This window comes from Opisthocomus hoazin, chromosome 19 (genome assembly GCF_030867145.1).
Source record: "Opisthocomus hoazin isolate bOpiHoa1 chromosome 19, bOpiHoa1.hap1, whole genome shotgun sequence".
Classification (NCBI taxonomy): Eukaryota; Metazoa; Chordata; class Aves; order Opisthocomiformes; family Opisthocomidae; genus Opisthocomus; species Opisthocomus hoazin.
Window position 1 is genome coordinate 11,540,161 of NC_134432.1, and position 20,053 is coordinate 11,560,213.

At 46.9% G+C, this 20,053-nt stretch overlaps 1 protein-coding gene across 5 annotated transcripts; it reads left to right on the forward strand.

Annotated features, from left to right (window-relative positions):
• The first annotated feature begins 309 nt into the window (after window positions 1–309).
• Window positions 310–19,804, forward strand: CIZ1 (CDKN1A interacting zinc finger protein 1). 5 transcript variants are annotated; one of them, XM_075439269.1, is made up of 16 exons: window positions 310–413; window positions 693–823; window positions 2,660–2,775; window positions 5,238–5,404; window positions 6,434–6,569; window positions 7,485–7,545; window positions 10,352–10,425; window positions 10,802–10,881; window positions 11,993–12,175; window positions 12,528–12,658; window positions 13,161–13,245; window positions 13,865–13,978; window positions 14,296–14,475; window positions 15,125–15,194; window positions 16,284–16,405; window positions 19,157–19,804. In XM_075439269.1, exons 2-16 carry the CDS (start codon window positions 720–722, stop codon window positions 19,760–19,762), a joined length of 2,229 nt encoding a protein of 742 aa, XP_075295384.1. In that variant the 5' UTR covers window positions 310–413; window positions 693–719; the 3' UTR covers window positions 19,763–19,804. The 5 variants fall into 5 exon arrangements, with proteins under 5 accessions (XP_075295384.1, XP_075295383.1, XP_075295387.1 ...); XM_075439268.1 differs by having other exon boundaries at window positions 311–413; window positions 642–823; XM_075439270.1 differs by lacking the exon at window positions 310–413 and having other exon boundaries at window positions 550–823; window positions 19,220–19,804.
• Window positions 19,805–20,053: the final 249 nt, after the last annotated feature.

The following is a 20,053-nucleotide window of genomic DNA, read 5'->3' on the forward strand; positions in this document are numbered from 1 at the left end:
AGATGGGACCACAGGCTGCTGGGTTTTTTCCACCTCCTCGGCGAGATGGCTCCCCAAGATTCCCCAGGACTATTTAAAATCCCACAAAGAGCCGAAAACCCCACGCTGCTGGCGGCCATCTGCTCCCCCTCTCCGGCCGCTGGTCCCGTTCCCCCGGGACAGATGGCGGCCGTCCCCTCCCAGCCCTCCCGAGGGACGCGGGACCCCGCTCCGCTGCGAGGGCCGGGCACCGGGGCTGCTGCGGGCGGGGGGCGATCCCGAGCCTCGCGGGGGCGGCCGGGCCCGCCAGCCCCGCCGAAGGAGCCGCCTCCCGCCCGGGCTCGGCCGCGGAGCGGGGCCGGGCGCCCGGGCATTGTCCCCGGCGGGAAGATGGAGGCGGCTGGCGGGCAGAGCTGAGCGCCGCGGGCCGCGCCGTGAGTGCCGGCGGGGCGGAGGGGGGGAGCGGGGCGGGCTGCGCTGCGCTGGCCGGGGAGGGGGGGAGCGGGGCTGGGGAGGTGCGGTTTGGGAACCTCCTCCGCGGGCGGCTGCTGGCGATGACCCCGGGGGGAAGGAGGAGGAGGCAGGGGGGGGATCGGCTCAGTGAATGAATGGGCGGCAGTGGCGGCGGCGGCTGCCCTGCTCAATGGCTGCTGGGCTCGTAGGCGCCAGCCCCGCAGCCGGTGCCTCCCTCGCCCGCCCGTGTTTTGTCTCAGGCTCGCCCCGCTCGGGGCTCTCCAGACATGTTCAACCAGCAGCAGTTCCAGCAGCAGCTGCTGCAGCTCCAGCACCTCCTCCAGCAGCAGCAGCAGCACCACCACCACCCCCCGACGCAGCAGGGAGGCCGGTAAGCGCCGCTACGCGAGGCCGGGGATCTCGGGCCTGTCCCGGGGGACCGCTCTCCTCCGCCTCCGTCCCTCCTCCCCCGGCGGGCAGGGCGACAAAGGAGGGGGGGGCGCAGGCCTCGACGGACGGCTGGGGCCGGGGGGGGTGTGGAGGGGCAATGCCGGCGGAGGGGCCGGGCTGTGGGGCGGGGGCCTCTTTCCCCAGCGCTGCGGAGGGGCCGGGTCGCTCCCGCCGCGGAGCCCCGAGGGCGCCGGGGGCGTCCCCGGGCGGGGAGCGCTGCGGGGCCGAGCGTCCCCCTCGCCGCGGGCCGGGGCCCGGGCGGCCGCCGGGCTGAGGAGGCGGCGCGGGGGGAGACGCCCGTAGGCAGCCGGCTGGGCCGGCCGGACACAGACACCAGCTTTATTTTATTGTGGAACTTCGCTGATTTCTTTCTGTTCTTCCCCTGGCTGGGTCGCCTGGCCTGGGCGAGGTTATTGAACTTCTTTCTGCGGTGGCACCAGCGCTGAGGATGTGACTGAGCGCTGTGGGGCGGGGATGGAGAAGAACAGGGTTTATGTGTTAAAGAACAAATGGGGTCTGCCAGGAATGAAAAGGCGAATAGCCGGGGTTTTCCTAAAAAATGCAGGAGATAAAATAATTGTCATAGATGAGAGCAGGTGTCCCTCATGAGCTGAGATTTGTGGAACTAACACAAATTCTCTGGACTGATGCATTTATTTGCAGTTACTGTTCTCCACAAAGCTTCTGGGAATCCAAAGCAATGGGATGTGAATTTAAGAAGAAAGTTAATTCCTTATTTAATAAATTATAGTAATTACTTTACCCTTATAAGGCATGTATCTCTGAGGTAAACGTGGGAATCTTTCTGTTCTGCTAGAAATACAGATCTGTCTAAATCTGTTTTACCATTTTTATGTGTCTTGTACTGTAAAGAAAGCTGCCGTTACGGTGCCAGTGTGGGACTGACTGCGAGATAGCACGGGTGCATCTTACACCTTTAAAAGTATGATTTTTCTGGTATAAATATCTCAGCTCTGAGACTGGAACAATCTAGAGCAGCAAACGTGAAGGCGAGCTGCTGTAAATTCTGTGAAGGGGGTTGGTTTTTTTTGTCAGTGTGGATATTGTGATCCATGTTTGTACCTCTTCACAGCCCCGACAGATATAGCTGTGTCAGCAGTCGTGCTTAGAGGTGGGCCTGACCTTGCGATCGCCTGAAGAAGTGCCTGCCAGTTTCTTCAGACTTTTCTCTCATGTCTGCTCCACCCTCCTCGGGACTGGAGAGTCCTCCTCGGCTGGCTTCTTCCTCCCCGTGTTTTAAATATGAAGGCCGTGCTTGATTTTTCCATCCGGTGCTTGCAGTTAGGGGGCACCACTGACAGCTCTGACCCGGCTGGCTCCGTGTGGGAGGCATCGATTTTGAGAAAATGTGCTTTAAGCTACTGAGAAAACTCCCTGTTTTTCAGAACTTCTTTTTTGTTGTTGTGTTAAGTGTAGGTGCTGATCTAGATCGCTCATTTCTACTGACGAGCGCTGCATAATTCTGTAGAGCTGCAGTGAGCTCCTGGGCCTTTTTTATGCCACTTGACAGGCTTTCTGTGGGCTTGGTGCTAAGGAGTTCTCTCTGACCTCAAATTCCTTGATAGACAATCTGTCAGCTTTGGAAATTCCAGGAGAGTGGAAGAAAGAGGATACAGTGCTGGTGTATGGTATCTTTTTGTGCATGTGTATCAGCATTTCAGCTGTTCTTCGCTCCTCCATTTTATACTTTTTAGGTGCCTGGAATTGAAGGGTACAGTTTTTATTGGGTTCTTATGATTAATGCCTTCGTTTCCAGGGGTTTGCCGCCACCGCAACAGCAACAGATGCTGAGCTTACGGGCAACAAATCAACCATCGCTGCTCAATGCCAATCCTATGCTTCAGCGGGCCTTACTCATGCAGCAGATGCAAGGTACTGTTGTTATGGGAGACACTCTTTGGAGTTATTTAATCATCCTTCATGGACTGAAACCATACTTTGGCTGTTTCTTGCTGAACCATTGCAGTCCTTGTATTTGGCAGTTCCGTTTGTCATCTCCCCTGCCCGCCTCAAATTTGACCATAGTCCACATCACAGAGGTTCTTCAGTTGTTGAAAATCCCATGTGCCCAGCTGTTCACCACCAGGAACAGCACTAGAAAGTATCACATTAGATACTAAATATGTGCCTGCCCTCTTAGACTTGGTGGAGAGAGTATTTTTCCATCAATATATTTAGATAAAATACTTAGATTTTTGTTATCCTGCTTGGTTGGAGGGTTTAAACAATGTATTTCTTGTCTGTTACGTATACTCTAACCTTGTTTGCAGTAGGCACTTGACTTTGTCCAAACTTAGTGCAATACAAACAAATAAAGTATATTGTGGTGGTATATGGTTGGGGTTTCAATTGTCTTGTGAAATTTCGGTTCCCTGAAATGACTGTCATTTTTGTGGTGGAGAATATTGCTGTTCTTCCATTACTGTGTTTCCACAAGTGGAGTTGTTTTTCCAGATGTGATGTTTTCAAAATAAGTTTATGAAGCTGCCTTAATAATAGCATTGCTAACATAAAGATATTGGGAATAAAGCTATGTTTTTATTTTTGCGCGTGTCTTAACCTGACAGCTCTTTTCAACACACAAAATCAGTACCTGGGATCGTTTTACAGTGCCTAGTTTAGATTAATGCCTGCAGTTTTTATCTTGCCTGTGAATCATGCTCAGCTGTGAAGACAATAGATTTATTCTGCATGTCGGTAACTCTCCTTTTGTTCTCTCTTGCCCATTTAACGAGAGGGCTCTCTAGTGACTCCAGTGGCTCTCTACAGATCTCCCTTAGGTTGTAGGGAAACTGTCAGTGAAAAAGGATGAGCCCCGCTCTGCAGATTGGTGTATGTATTTGTGTCAGGAATAAAGTCTGACTCCTCTCTGGTCAGCCATACACCTTTCAGATACGTTTGATGTTGGCATGGGCTGACCTTTTCCCTAAAGCAAAATCTCTTATAGAGAAGTTGTGTTTATAGTATGCCAAGGACCTGAGGCAAATCAGTTACACGAGCAGGATAAGGTATGTTAATGAACGCTCTACATGCACTGTATCTTAGCGTTGTACCTTGTCTTGCTGAGTTGAGTTGTGACATCTCTTTCCATAACCTACATCAGCTAGCCACCAGTAACATGTAATATGGTTGCAGTGTCTAGTGTGGCCCTTCTTAGGGATCTGAATTTTTTTGGTTGCTCAGGTTTGGATTACACGTAAGAATATCTGATGCTGTAGTATTTCTGTACCTGGGAAACATTGGCATAAATAATTCACTAACTGTATGTGGCTTCAGCAATGGGAATAGGAAAAGATAGATACTTCAGGTTGGAATGGATGTGTGGTTCTTGAAAGGTATTAAAATGAGAGCAGAAGATGATTTCTTGCCTTACAGATTTTTTTGGTACAGCTATATCTTTTTACAGTAAGATATTATTTATGGTAAGTAGTAAGAGATTAGATTACTTTTGAGGACGAGCATGGAGGAGTACTTCCTATCGTGTTGCAGGCTTTAAACAGTGTAGCTTGGTTTTTCAGATTTTGGGTGCCTGTCTCCACACTTTGCTGCCCTGTTTTGACAGCTGCTAAGAAACCAGAGTATGCACTAATTCAAGTGAGAGATTAAAAAACTGCAATATAAGTCCAGGTTCCCAGAATGGCGAACAGGTTCTGAGGAGGTAGCTGAGGCATCTGGGCACTTCCATTCCCTCACCCTTGAAATGGGGATGGCAAGGACTGCCTTCATAAGACATTGTTGAGACTTAGTTAATAGTCTATGGATGCTGAAGAGAACTGCTCAAAAAGCAGAGCATTACAATTGGAAATGGCAGTCTCAAGTGTCGGAGTTTAGGTTGACATGTTGAGCTTGCATGACAACCAGGTGGCAGAGAGGACTGTGGAATCTTTTGTTTGAAAAGTCCAGTGTTGTTTTAAATGAAGCGCTGTGACTGGCTTGTATTAAACAGCATCCATACTATGGTGTGAGCTGCCAGCTGCACAAATGTGGGATGAATTTTCCTTTTCTACAGAGAATTTTTGTAAAACGAGACCTTGTTTGTTGCAAACACAAGAGCTAGTGTGCTCAGATCAAATAATTGCTCTAATGATCTTAGTCTGCAGTGACAATTATAATTAAATAGCCTGATACATAGTGATAGTTGCTATCACATCAGATTCTGTTCTGTGGGTGCTGAAGAGGGTAGAGTGTAGCGCACCCATACAGTGCCCAGTGAAGTACAGGGTCTTGCGCGGAGGAGCCCTTCCTCTCTCTGCCTGCTGCTTGTACAGATGGAAGATTTTCTCTCTCCTTTGCACGCTGCAGGGTGGTGATATGCTGTGTGTTTGCATTTATAGGAAACCTGCGTGGATTTAACATGACGGCACCGGCACTGCAGCAGTTTTTCCCTCAGGCTACAAGACATTCCCTCCTGGGGCCACCGCCTGTTGGGGTCTCATTAAAGCCGACTCGGCTGGGCTTCCCCAGCCTTCCCTTCCAGCGGCAGAACCGGACCTTTCGCAAGGTGGGCTCGTAGTTTCCCGCTGTTGGTGAGATTTGTAATCGGTTTGCACTTGCAGCAGTTGACTGTATTGTAGGTGTAGAACAAGAGAGAAAGGAGAGAGAGCCTTACAATGAAAACTAGTTTTGCACTGTGCTGTTGACAGAGAAATGCAGAAATAAGTCCATCCTTTAGGTTCTTGTGGTCCATATTTACATTTATGATGCAAAGGTCTCTTGTCACCACTTGCCCAAGAGAGAGAATTCCTCGGAGCAGAACTGTTTAAACCTAAGATATAAAAGGAGCCTTTAGAAGTACCAGCTTCAAAGTAATTACAATAGAAGAAATCCTGGCTGAGTGCTTTGCTCTTCACAGAGGCCAGAGTTCTGCCCTGTTGGCCTTCCAAAGAGTTTGGTGTTCCCAAATGACTTACTCCTACCATGGACACATCACTCTGCCTCTTTGGGCTGTTTTCCCTTTTTTAAGATCAGGATCATATTTGTTTTTGTGGATTTTGTAAAATCTACAACTTACATTGTAAAAAACCTTTCTCACTTTCCACCATGAAGACCTCTTTTTGTATCCTGGAAATAGTTATTGGATTAATTGGCTGGTACGTCCCTCCTCTTAGATTAGCTTTTACATATTTTGTCCCATTCTGTCAAAAAGATTTGTTGGATAAGATAATTCCACTCTTGGACTGTCCCTTTTTCCATAGTCAAAATGAAGGGGGATTATTTGAGACTGTTCTTTTTCCCTGCCTGTGCACCTCTTGCCAGAGTCCCTCTAAAGTGATCCCACTCTCTGCAAGCAGCTGGGTCTTCTACAGCTGCTGGTTAAAGCACTGGAGAAATGTGGAATTAAAGTACATTGCTCTGTTTAACCATGTAAAATTGCCTGAAGCAAGACAGTCCATTGTAAACCATCTATTCCCCTCCATTACCGCATGCTGGAATTCCTGTTCCTGCTCCACAGTAGAAGTGTGGTGCAATGGGCAGTGTGGTGGGTCTGAGGGAGGACCGAGAGCTGGCAGTGATTCTCTGCCTGTTGCAGGACTTCCAGAGGATCCCTGACAGGAAGCGAGAACTAGATCCTGGTTCTTCATCTCAAACACAAGGTGATGAGAAAATGGAAATCCCAGAGGGAGTGCAAGCTGCGTCAGAGCAGAACAACTCCTTGCCATCTGCAGGTAAGAGGGATCCTGTAGCGAAACAAATGCTTCTAGACGTGACAAACTTCTCTTTGCTATTCCTGCAGCAAAGACTGGAGGTGGCTTTAGTCTTAATCAGCTACATTTCTTTCTAATTGTAAATACTTAAACTGCCTGTGGCAGCCCTCTGCTACATGCTTCGGATATCCTTTTTTTGCTGGGTGTGTTTGGTTTTTGTAAGCTAGCTCCGTATCTCTTGTATGCAAGCCTCTCAGAAGTCACTTGGACAGCAAGACCCATCTAAGATGGGGGAAGAAAATAAAGCTGGTTTGAAATGAAAGCTTCCACATTGTCTTACTAATGCTGAACTCAACATCTCATGAAATCAAACACAGGAAGCAGAACCAGTTGCAATCAACATGCTAAAGAAAAGATGAGTTGAAAGAATACTTGTACTCCCTCTGTCAGAACAGAAGCTGTTGGCACTGAGTCTCTTAGTGTTGAATACAGTGCAGATGTGGGAATGTTATTTCTGACTGAAGAGTGCCTAATCTAATAATGCAGGCATATGATGAAGTTGTGTCCAGTGTATATGCAGTGGGGAAAATTACCTGATTACGTGGTTGCTGTCAGGTAGATATGCCACCTGGGCTTATGTTAATGTTCCTATGATCTGGGCTCTTGTCTCCTAAGTATAGGACTAAGACCCATTTAATAGACGTAAACATAGATTTCTTTCTGGGTGACACCTCATACAGTGACATCTGCAATAAAACTCAGATCTCTTAGGTCATTATCTAACCTTGTCACTACAATTCGCAAATTCAGAATAAGCAGTTTTATAGTATTGTTTGCACCAATAGAGTTTTATTGGCATTGGCCGTTCAGTTAAGAAACATGCTCGAGGTGGCATGGTCTGCTTTGCTAAAGAGATCTCCTTCTGTGTTCCCGCAGAGCCAAGAACTCCAACAGAATCTGTGCTGAACACAGAGCCTGCAGCAAAAAGACTGAAGAGGTATTTATTGAATGGGGTATTGAAATAGTTACCGGGTTTAGAATTATTGTCTAATTTTATTTTCTAATAATTAGGGCTAGACTGCACTGGCCTGATGTCTAGCATGTAGGAGGTATTTCAGATGCTCATGGACTATTCGAAAAATCTTGTGATGATTGCTGAGATCCAGGGTGTTGTAGTGTCTGTGTTATGGGTGATCCAGCTTTGGGAATGAAAGATGTGACATGCAGCTCATGTAAATGTGCAACAACGTGGAGTTTACTCATGTTTTCTCCTGCCTGGATTCCTGTAAGAAGCAGAGAGGTTCTTTTCTATTCTGATACATTTCTCTAATTTTCTTCTCTAAATGTCAAAAAGGGAAATGAGCAGCCACGTATCAGCAGAGAGGAAAAGCCTTGGAATATGTTAGGTTACAGTAGGTGTGGGAGAGGGTACTTTATTTTGAGGAATGAGAAAGGGTAGGGAATCAATACGCTCTAGTATCCGAGCCTGTACCCATGAGTGAGTTCTGTATCCCTTCTGCAAAGATTGTCTTGCCAGTGCCCCTGTCAGCTGGGTAAAAATAGACAAAAGGCAATGCTCTTATCCTCAGGGATGCGCAGCACGGTCGTGCTGGCCATGGCAGGACCAGGTGAGGCTGGATTGCCATCTAGTGGGAAGGCACTCAGGGAGCTCCCGGTGCCATCTCTACCACGCTGTAGCTCTCCCAGCACTGTCACCACTAGCTGGTGCGGAGGGAGAAGAGGAGGGAGTGAATACGGATTTCTGGAGGCATTGATTTGAGAATTTTCCAACATGTGTTAATGACCATGAGTCAGGACTCCTGGGTCCTCTTATCCTCCCTGTTAACAATTCACTGCATGGTGTCGGACAAGTTTCTTCACCTCTCTGTTTCCCATCTGTAGATTAGAGATTAGTAGCTAGCTTTGGGGACAATATTGCAGGATTACTTTGATGTTCAGATACTACCTTGATCATGTAAAACATTAAAGAGTGATAAATACTATGTGAGCAGGGACCATCGGTGAATTATGGACGCTGATTAGCAAGGAAGTGAGTCAATTCAATTAAAGCTAAGTCAGATGCATTTGAGCGTATGCTTTGTTAATCTGTTTGCCAAAGCTAGTTTAATTTTAATTACATTAATATTTAATAGGGTATTAATCAAAGTCCTGTTACATACAGTGAAAAAAGAATCAAGTATGAGGAATGACAGATCTCACTGCAGCAAGTCTGCTATTAGGAAAATCCTTTCCTAAGCAGTAGTTGGGGACTGCCAGATTTGATGCATATATTATGGCTGGTATTTACTTAGAATAGATCATTCCTTAGCCTTTTTTTGAAGTGTTTCTGCTTACTTCCAATGAACAGATGATGGATCTCTAAAAAAGCAGTTTACTGTTCTCATCTTGCCCTTCACAGATGAGAAGGGCAATCCCCCCATCCCTGTCACAAACTTTTGTTTCATGCTTCATTGTTCCATTTCCCTTTGGCCAGCAATACCAGCCTCCTTCTTCATTTCAGGTTTTTCCCACTTCTGCCTTTTCTCCTATGTACCATCTGTATGCCTGGAACAACATCCTCATTCCAGTGCAGAAAGCACTCATCATCTTCAAATCCTCCTTGAACACCCACTTCTTCTAGCATGGCCTGACAAGTATCCATATAATACCATTTCCTCCTTAGATCATGCTTGTGATGGCTTTTGCTCCCTTAGATTGCTCCTTAGATTTGCAGTTTAGACTGCAAACCCTTGCCCTGGAGTGCTGTCACCATCTGCGTGCGGTATAGTGTTGAGCCTGCTGACAGCACTTGACAAATAAGGTTAATGCCAGCCACTCTTGTTTTCTTCATGTTTGCACTGCCCAAACCCTGCTGCATATTTATAGCTATGTAACCCAGTTACATTATCACTTATCAGTCTGATAAATTAGGTGGTATGTGTGTGTTTGGATCACAGGATGCAGTACCTGCACAGTCTGTGTTCTTGCTTGTGTAGAATGTGCTGCTCCTTGTTTGCAGAAGGACACCAGTGGGTGGGATGTCGAGCCAGCCTGAGAGAGAAGGCTTTCAGGCCATGGTGGAAAGTATTAGCCCAAAGGGAAAAATGAGGGATGGAGAAAGACATTGTAAAGTACACTTTATGCCCTTTGCAAGTCAACTGTTCATTCTCAGCAGACCCCTCAAGATCTTTTTTCTCTTTAGCAGATCAGCAGTACCAAATAAAACAAAGCAAAGGCCTTTTGATTTGTGTCTTGTACAGCTCTGCTTCCCCCACAAGCAGAACTGTAGGGACTGTGGAACGAAAGATGACCGATACAAACAGCAGGCAGTTATGATGAAATCACTGTAAGACACCGTTGAGAACCCATTCAGTTCTGACAGGTCTCTGTTCCCGCAACCACAGAGCAGCCTGGAGCACTATCCGGGTGTTGCAGTTTCCCTGCAGGTCACCAATCAAGACAAGAATGAGCTCTCAGAGCTCTTATTAAGAATATTCCCTGTATGAACTTATTTCCCTGCAGGCCTCTTGCAGGAGAGGGTAGTGATCCAAAAAATCAGTTATAAACTTCTTGTCCAGATTATTTGGCTGCTGTTTCTGAATCTGTTCTAGAACGCCCACTCTTAATTGTTTTTATTTATTTCTGCTGAATCCTTGCCTGAAATACCACTTCCAGTAGCTTATTGATTTGGGGGTTTAGTGGAGAGTGTGGTAGCTAAGACCCCAGCCTGTGCCTTGGTGTGTCTTGTGAATCTCTTCATCAGTAACATGGCAAATAAGATTCTTTTCTTAATATCCTTGAAGTGTGACCAAGGAGTCTGCATTAGAGGATGCAACAGACAGCAAGGAAGCAGGAGAGTCAAGCAGCCAAGCTGATGGTGAGTTGCTGGGTGCTGTGATTCGCGCTTTTAGGGCACTCCTTGCTGGAAGTGCACCCGTAGGCCAGCAGCTGTAGACCCCATGACTCTTCAGAAACGTCCTCCCTTCTGCCATCCAGGGTGGGGAAAGGAGGAGAAAACCTAGGAATCAAATCCAGCCATAGTCCACTAAAAGCTGTTGCTGTTGCTTACCAAATGCAAATGATGGGAAGAGTTTCCTTCTTTAATAAGGCTTTCTTTGGAGAAAGGTTTGTAAGCTGGGCTTATGGCCAACAGCACTGTGAGGAAAGCTCCCTGACTTCATTCACCTGCTGCTTTGTTTTTTCTGTCATCGCTGTTTTGATTTTAGGCAGCTAAAAGGACTCTCTCTTCTTAGGTACAGACAAGGCAAAGGCATATACAGCTGAAGATCTCTCTCAAGAGAGGAAATTCTCTGAGGAACCAAAGGCTCCTGAGGTGAGTAAACACGACTCCATGCAGCCTGGGGTGATGCAGAACATATGACCTCCCACTCCATCCCAGAGAAGCCCGTTGCCACTGGGAACCAGATGGCACCCACGTCTGGAGCTCCGTCTCCTGCTGTAAGCTGTTGTCCCTGGCAATAAGGCATAATATGTCTGCAATTAGTGCACAGTCTGCTCTGATTTGCTGCTTTTGTACCTCTGCTAGCCTGTGCCTTACCTACCGCTGGCTGTTAGTGGATGCTGGTGTTCATTAAGGTTTCATTATTCATCTGCAAAGTTGGAAAGTTGAATTGAGCCACTGAAAAATAGGTGTATTGAGAGTCACGGCTAAGTACATCTTTTATGTTGGTGAAGAGCAGATGTAAAAAAATGCAGGTGATGGTAGTAAAGATGCAGCTTTTATGTTGGTGAAGAACAGATGTAAAAAAAATGCAGGTGATGGTAGTAAAGATGCAGCTGCTGTGGCACTTGCCATCACAGCAGGTGTGAGCAGATAGTGCGAGTCTGTGCTTTTGAAAGGCAGCTTGGAAAAATGAGACACGGGTGAAGCCAGCAATCTGAGATTCTTTTGCATGAAATATCTTGCCTGCATGTTAGATGTTAAAACTGGACCTTACACTTTGTAAATCTGTCAGTACACAAAGATTTAACCCATGGTGGAAGTAAGACTTGATAGTCTTCCAGAATTGGAGACATTAGTTGATGTGATTGATTGTATCACCCAGCCCTTGTGTGAGTACCTAGTCCATCAAGTGTGGTGCTCAGTTGGCTTTAGTGCTACAGTGGAGAAACGTGAGCTGATCGTGTCCCTTACCAATGCATTGTTTGTTGCTCCAGTGTCCAGACTGGATCGCATAGTGTCTACCGAGGCTGTAGAAACAACCATCTGTACTACTAGGCCTGGTGCTATGACACAGGGATCACTGATTTAGCAGTGTTGGGAGGAGTGCGTATGAGAGTCTTTCTGATCAGCCTCCTGTGGATTCAAGCTTAAGAGCATTTTCTAAGGGGTAGAGATCTTAGGTTGCATACAAAAAGCAGGTGTAATTCTTAGTGTCTCCTACTGAGAGATTGGACTTAATCTTGACTCCTTCTTTTGGCAGGTGTTGAGCTCTGGAGGTTCACTGAAAGTGACTATCCAGCAGAGCAGTGAGAGCAGAGCTATCAGTACAACAGCTCTGAAACCGGGGCACTGGACTTGCGAGGTGGGCACAGCTGATCCCAGCCCTGAATCGGTCCTTAAATTCTACTGTTACATCTGCAAGACCAACTGCTGCAGTCAGCAGGTAAGAATCCGCAGGTCTGACTGGGATATGGGTGGTCAGGAGAAGTGAATTAGATGGCCAGCTGCCATGGGGAGGTGCAGCAGGAGACTTGTTAGCAAGGGCTTATACTTCAGGAACAAAGAACATAAAAAATTATGACAAGCATGCAGATAAAATAAACCTCTCCTGAGGAGCTGGCAAGCAACCTGCTAGAGAGTGAATGTGGGTGGATCCACAGGCAGCCATGCTCTTAATCTTTTATACCATTTCATTGTTAAACAGCAGTCAAGAGAATGGAAAGCATAGTTCATACCTATTATTCTCTGTATTTTGAATACATTTAAATGGATTTTTCTGCTAACCTCTCTCTCAGAATTTCCAATCCCACATGGCTGGAATTCAGCACCAGCAGCGACTTGGGGAGATTCAACACATGAGCAATGTTTGTTTTGTTTCACTACTGCCCATGGTGAAGGAGCAGAAGGTGCTGGCAGAGAAAGATGGGTAAGTGTTGGTCTGCGCTAGAAAACTCAATCTGAATGTGGACCTACAGGGGTTCTAAAATTCCTCACAGCACCAGGGTGCCCCTGTGTTCTAGGTAAGGTACAAAATCCCTCTGGTTTCAGGGGCCTTAATCTCCTTCAGACAACTTTGCTCCCTGCTTGCTGCGGGGGGGTTGGACTAGATGACCTCTAGGGGTCTCTTCCAACCCAAAACTTTCTATGATTCTATGAACTTTCTTCCTGCTGAAGGATACCAGTGCTGACTTTGACCTGCTGTGTAGTTTTTAATACAGTAGATCAGGTCAGACACTTGTTTTAACTGGTGCCTTCCTGTCAGCATGAGCTAAAGCAACCTATATAAATGGCTGGGAAGGGAAGATAAATCTAATCCTGTAAAGCTAGGAATGCTGAGGAAAACAATGCCAAGAACAGACTGCAAACTGCAGTATTCTATGGAGAATGTAAAAAGGTGTGACTTACAGATATATCCGTTGTCACTTCAGAGAGACCCAGCAGCGATGGTGTAACACTTGTCAGATACACTTCACAGGGGATCTAATCAAACATCGCAGGACCCAAGAACACAAGGTAACAACCGTAGCATGGATTTCATCTTTGCACTGACCTTTCATGGGGATTGAATGGAAGTGTCTAGCATCTCCTGCTTTCCAAGCAGCAGAGGAAAAGTGATTGGAGCGGAGAGATGCACAGAAAGCTCTGCCAGTAACATCCTCACTGTCTATGGGCACTACCATGCTGCCTGCTGCCTCTGAGCACTGGTACTGTTAGAACTTCCAGTTGTCATGCTATGTCAGTATGGCCTGAAACACCTCTAATTTATTGACTCTATATTATTGACTTTTCTCAATAAATACGGCCTATTATACTTGCTTAATCAATAGAATGGAGGAATTGGAGGGCAGCCTGTAAATTTTCAAGCTAAAATTTATGCAGGCCACCATATTTATTGGTTCCTAGGGGAGAAGTGCCAGAACACCTTTTATAAACCACACCTGTTTTGCTCTGCACATTTTCCATCTTTTCAGCAGATAACAGCTAGGCAGTCCTTTCTGCTGAAAAGCAGACTTTCCTTTTTTGGTCTGCCTGTTTTAGATGCAGGGCTGTGATTTTGTTTCATGCAAGATTTATCTGGCTTTCTCCACAGTGGCACCTCTTGTGACTTACTGGATTACCCTTCTTTCCTTAGCTGGCCAAACGCTCGCTTCGTCCTTTCTGCACTGTCTGCAGCCGCCACTTCAAGACCCCTCGCAAGTTTGTGGAGCACATGAAGTCCCCTGAGCACAAACAGAAAGCCAGAGAGGTAATACTGCCAGAGTGGAGGCAGCTACAATGCAGAGGAGTTAACTTTCTGCATCCCTGACTATTGCAGGAATGAAAGGGAGACATGCAGTTTTTCCAACCCTGTGTTAATTTTCATCTTCGGCTGGACTTCGATTGTTAGAGCTTAAAGAAATTGAGTGAAAAAGGGACAAGGAGTTAAACGTGTCTAGAAGCAGGATAGCTTTGTGCCTCTTTTGCAGTCCCTTCGACTTATCAAATGCAGTCTGTTCAGAGTCTGGGGTCTTCCATGGTTAAATGGAGAGTGCGAAGTTGATCTGATTTTTCTGTACCTGACAGGTGAGGCTAGGAGAGAAAGAGTTGGGCAGCCCAGAAGATTCGGAGGAGCTGATCACAGTGGATGCTGTTGGCTGCTTTGAAGATGATGATGATGAAGAGGAGGAGGAGGAGGGGGGAGCTGGTGAGGAGGAAGACCTTGATGTAGTGCTGATAGAGAATGAGGATTCTGCTGCCAAGCAGGTATGCCATGCAAAAGGAGAAGGAATGATTTATCTGAGAATCTGCTGTGGGATCCTGTGACTTGGTTAATCTTGGCTGGTTGAGCTCTGAGTTTCAAGAGTCCAGTCAACCTTGCACCCTACAGCAGAAGGGTGAGGGCTCTGGGGTTGTTCCAGAGCACAGGATGGTGCAAAAGAGAATCGGGCAGTACGTGTGGGATGCAGGAAGGTGTTTCTGCTGTGTTGTACAGCTCCTACTACTGGTGCCTTCAAACATTACCTTGTTGTTGAGGAGCATTAGCAACCTTTTTTCAAAGGAAAAAATTTGACAGACATTGACATAGTCTCTTTAAAGAGCGCAACAGCAGGTTGATCTCACAGCAAACTTGTGTGGAGGTTTATCTTGATAAGTATAATGTTCCCAGTAAAGAGCAGTTACCAAGAACATGGCTAAACTACTTCAGGCTTGGAGTGTAAGGGGCATTTTTGACCCTTGTAATGACCTGGCCTCCTGACATTGGGTTTTGTATCTGACCCTAACCAAATGCTGTGCAACTTCATCTCTGGTATGTGAATCCTCTCTTTCGCTCCCAAGCTTACCAGAAAAACATAAGAGCCCAGGAGGGAATTGGCATAGATACAGTAGGCGCTAATGTTCTTTTGGTTTCCAGACTGGGCTGAAGGAAGTGTCTTTGGAGGATTACGAAGGAAGCGAGAAGTATTGTCCAGACACAGCCTATGGTAAGCAAGCAGAGTTAAGCACGAAGGCCCACAGAACCTTCTCTGGCCATGTGCTGTATCTATAAGAGAGGACAGTCTCCATCTACTGCTGTAACATGTTCTTGAGCCATAGTGCTCCAGCGTCTGCATCGGACTGGTGCAGGTCACTGCTGCCTGGAGAAAGAGCCAAATGTTGCTTTATTACTGTATGGTAAAACATAAGGATGTGATTGATGTTTGTTAGCTGCCGTTTGCTTTGAAGAAGAAAGGATGAAAGCCAGATACCTTACTAAGGAAGGAAATGGAACAAGTAGGGCAGGAGTACTGAAGAAAGTAGGTAGCAAATGAGGGATGCTCTGGAAAGATGGAGCCTGAAAGCATGTTGATTAGAATGCTTTCCAACTGAAATGCAGCTTGTATAGAGATACTGAGCAGTACTGACAGTATCAAGCTCTCTGCCAGAGCCCAAACTGTGCATGTTTCCTCCGCTTCAGAACCCCCACGCTCTGCCTAGCGGTTATGCAGACATGTTGCTGGACTGGTGGGCAGCATTGCCTCCAGATGGCTGTCTCTGGTCCCCACCCTGTAAGCGATTCTGACTTCAAACCTCTAACGGCCACGCGTGTTGTGAGGAGGGCAGCTCTGCAGAGGCTGTTTTGTGCCCAAGGAGAGCTCTGTTTACACCAATCTTCCATATCGCTGTAACCTTCCACTATCGTGTGGCAGATGGAATAATGATTCATGCTGTGAATGTTCTCTGCGTGTTCCTCTTGCGCGCCTGCTGTCTTCTGCTTGGTTTGATCCCATTACATTAGATCACATGTTTTCTGTAGTTTTCCATTGTATTCTTTTTTCCTCCCCCCCCACCCCCCCATGCTCTGTGTAGTTTCTTTGCTCTGGCAGCCAGATTTCTCTCTGAATATCAGCCACACAGCCATTCCATGGTAAGATGAGATATTCAGCAAGTCATCTTGCAAATCCTTGATTAACAGAAGCAAAGCTTTCCACTTTTCTTTTTCTCCCTCCCCTGCCCTTCCCTTTTAACATGCTTTCATTATTTGAGTTCCATTCAATGTGATCTGTGATCTCCCTTCCCCTCCCGTTTCACAGGCCTGGATTTTCTGGTCCCCGTCGCAGGTTACCTCTGCAGGCTGTGTCACAAATTCTACCATAGCGACTCTGCTGCCCGGCTCGCACACTGCAAGTCCCTGATGCATTTTGAGAACTTTCAGGTTAGACCCTTTGGCGATTGCATGGCCTGGCATTTGTTACCCCAGTGCGTGTCTCTTCGGCGAATCCACCACGTTAGCTGTCTCATCTCCAGTTCATTTCCATCATCCTTGGTGTCCATTGTGCCATAGCTTTCTCCTGGTGTGCTCTGTGTTTGTCTCCCATCACCCCTGTAGAACTAAAATTAGTTCAGTCCTGCTTCCCAGCTACTGCTGCTGTCATCTTGTTGCCCGTTTCTGGCTGGAAATCTTCCTCAGAGTGTCTGCTCTGTTTGCTGAACCTGTGGAGTCTGTTGTTCAGTCTAGGCCTCTTCTCTGTTAGACAGATTACAGGTGGGTCAAGATGGGGAAAGAACAAGAGACAGGCTGTTCCTTTTAAAGAAAGCTGGTACATACGCATCTTTTCATGCGATACCACAGGAACAGCTCCTTTAGCCAAAATTGCAGGTGTGATTCATCCATGAAGGGGCCTAGTAAAATCAGGTATTCACCCTAGAAATCTGGAAATTTAGTATTACAGACTCTTTATGTGATGGAAGCTACAAGCTGGTGAGAGTCCATTGGGTCAGCCTGCAACAGGAAGTTTGTCTGTCTGTCTGCTACCCTTTCCTAGAAACTCCTTAGCCCAAAGCTCTGCCAACTGGTGCTGTTCCTTTGCTTTACTGGCTCCACCTAAAGAAGCCGTATTGCCCCTTGCTGCTTTTGTATCTAGAAGCTTTTCCTTTTGGGCTGGCCTGGAATCTGCCTCCGTCGTTCTGTCCTTGTTGACTTGCCAGGGGGTGAGGGGCCTGGATTAGTACCTTGTGGGTACATAGGGCTTGCACCGTCTCTGCCCTCTCCCGTGACCACTGCCTGGGCCCTGGTTGTGCAGGAGAGTGGTGTTCCCTGACGCTGGCAAGGCAGGAGGCTCCCACACTGACTTTGTCCTCTGCCTGCACTCAAAACCTATTCCAGCAAAAGCTGTTGTGCTTCCCTATCACAGATGTATCCAGCTTTTGCTAGTGTTTTAAAAAAAAAAACCCCAAGCAAACCACTTGGTGTTTTTCTGCTAGTCTTCAGACAGGTTAACTATTCTTAGTCAACCATCACTGCCTCCAGAAAGGGGTGGGGTGCTGCAGAAGCCAGCACTTAGAGCAGTGCATTTGGAATGGCAAGTAGCAGAAGACCACAGCTGTTCCTTCATCGTTGCTCATCCTCTCCCACTCCTGCAGCTAGTCATTTCAGGAATGAAGGAACCGGCCTTGCAGTTCTCATGGCTTATTTTAGATCAGCTAAGAGTGAAACTGCAGCAGCAGTGTGTATGTCTCCCTTTTGGCCCACTTAGAGCTGAAATCAGACACTCTTCAAATGGGATGCCAGAGTGACCTGGGGGGATTATTTATGACAAGAGTCCAACCTTAAATATCTGCAGGCAGATAACTATTATTTTGGCTGCCTATGTGCCTTGGGGTTGTCACAGTCCGAGTTAAATCATTGCCAGTTTCTGGGGTACTCTCAGCAGAGGGTTTCAAAGCAGAGAATCGTCTGCTGTTGAGGCAGTTCACAGCATTGCTCTGCAAACAAATTGACATGCTTGCACCTGGTTTGGTTTGGGTACAACATTATGACTTCACTGATACAGTTCCATGTGTTACTAGATGACCCACATAGGTCCCTTCCAACCCCTACTATTCTGTGATTCTGTGATTCTGTGACAGGGGAAGAGCAAGCCTGCAATGATAAACTGAATTGCGTTGTAAAGCTGCCTGTCTGATGTGCTGCAATCCCACACTGCAGACTACAGTAGCACTGCTTAAGGCAGTGGTGAAAGCCAGTGAGCTCAAAATAGCTTGCTTAAATTGTCAGGTCTGGTGCTACTGCCAGTTGAGGGGACCTTTTAGCAGAAAGCTGAAAGGGACTTGATTGTGGAGGGAATTGTTATGGAAAAGAGGGAGCTTTGGTTTATTCCTTTAGTTCATGCTCTGTCTGCGTCTTGAAGACCAGATACCTACTACATGTTAGATAGCTTTACAGAGTTGCTGTTTTTCTGAAACCCAGTCTTGACAATGGCTAGTAGCCATTTGAATCTCTTTACAGACCTCTACTGGTTCATCGTGGTAGCTGGTGCAAATGAGTAATTTTGTTGATGATATGCTTATCTTTATTCTGTAGAGAACCTCAGTACCTCGTAACAAGAAGATATTCTTGATATCTTAGTGTTCCTGTCAACAGTTTTGCTGGCTGCACAGATTGTATCAGCAGAGTGAAAAATCATAAGCTTTCAACTTAAGTCTTGCTTTGGCTGATAAACATTAAATCACATCTCTGTAGCTGAGGGCAGTGCCTAGCTATCCAGGGTACATGTCCAGAGTAGCTGGACATGTCCAGTAGTTGCTGGCAGTAGCTGAAGCAAGAGCTGTCACTTGCACTGTTACATCTACAAAGTCTTGAGTCTGACTGGGATTAACAGTTGCCAAAACATGGGTTTTGTCTCAGGAGCCGCAGGTCTGCCATGCACTCACTTAGCATTTAAGTAATGGGAGAGGGACTCCAGTTTTTAATATTGCCACTTTTCCTCACAGGAGCTGACCCTTCTCTGCTTGAAAGCCTCAGCAGCCAGGCCAAGAGAGCTGCTGAGACAAGTCGTGCCCCTGCAGATTCTAGCTGCCACTCACCACTGTTTTTGTACAGGTTTTCCTGGACCAGCTGCTACTTGCTGCAGTGACAGTAGCTGAGCTGGGCTTCTCTCTCACGTTGGTTTGTTTGTATTTGCAGAGATACAAGGCAGCGAGGCATCGTGCCACAGCTGCCTACCCCGAGGCTCCTTTGCATTCCCAGGGCTCCAGCTCCCAGTTGCTGGATGATCTGAAACAGCCTCCTGCTACAACAGCAGATACCAGCAAGAAGATGAATGATGATCATGGGATAGACAAGGAGGGTACAGAGCTGTCAGCCCTGCAAGAACAAGCTTCGAGGTCTCTGGAGGGTAAGGCTGAGCTGGCCACCTCTGCAGCAGAGGGCAAAAGCCTAGCCAGCGTGACTGACGATGTGTGCGGAATCATGGTTGTAGAAGAAGAAAATCTACAGGAAGAGAGCAAGTCCACTACCACTAGTGCCGATCGCCCGCTCCCTGAAGAGAACCGCACCGCAGGGGAGTTGTGGGGACACGCTGTGTCTGTGGAGGAGGAAGCCACTGCAGCCAGGCAAAGGGAAGGCACAGACGACTACGAGGATCCAGGGAATGGAGGGGGTTTAGGACAGAATGAGGCAGCAAACACAGGCCAGGAGGCAGCGGCAGAGCCTTCCTCCCTAGCCAAAGGTGAGACAGCCAGTCTTGCCTCTGCAGGGTGCAGACGCTCTACTAGGCGCAAACCCAGATAGAGTGGCCTTAAAGGGAGAGCCCTTTACATACGATATTTGCTGGAAATGTTTATTTTCTGAGTCTTTTAATAGAGCAAAAACCTTCAACTTTACTGCTGTTTTTATTTTAAGAATAAAATAAGCCTGGCTTTAGCGTGTCTAATACAGGATGGTGTTGGTTATTACTTGTACAGTTGGGATACAGCAATTATGTGGAAAGTCTGAGGCTTGGATTGTTGAACTTGAAAGAAGATCGTAATGTGATTTCCATAGGGGACAAGGTTCATTAAGTAGATGGACTCATTTTTCATT

Bases quoted from the DNA above. Each gene is read 5' to 3' on its own strand.
- CIZ1 (XM_075439269.1), top strand. From the start codon at position 720: ATGTTCAACCAGCAGCAGTTCCAGCAGCAGCTGCTGCAGCTCCAGCAC. The intron at 5,405-6,433 runs GTGGGCTCGTAG...TGCCTGTTGCAG, and splicing joins AGAACCGGACCTTTCGCAAG to GACTTCCAGAGGATCCCTGA. The intron at 14,476-15,124 runs GTATGCCATGCA...TTTGGTTTCCAG, and splicing joins AGGATTCTGCTGCCAAGCAG to ACTGGGCTGAAGGAAGTGTC.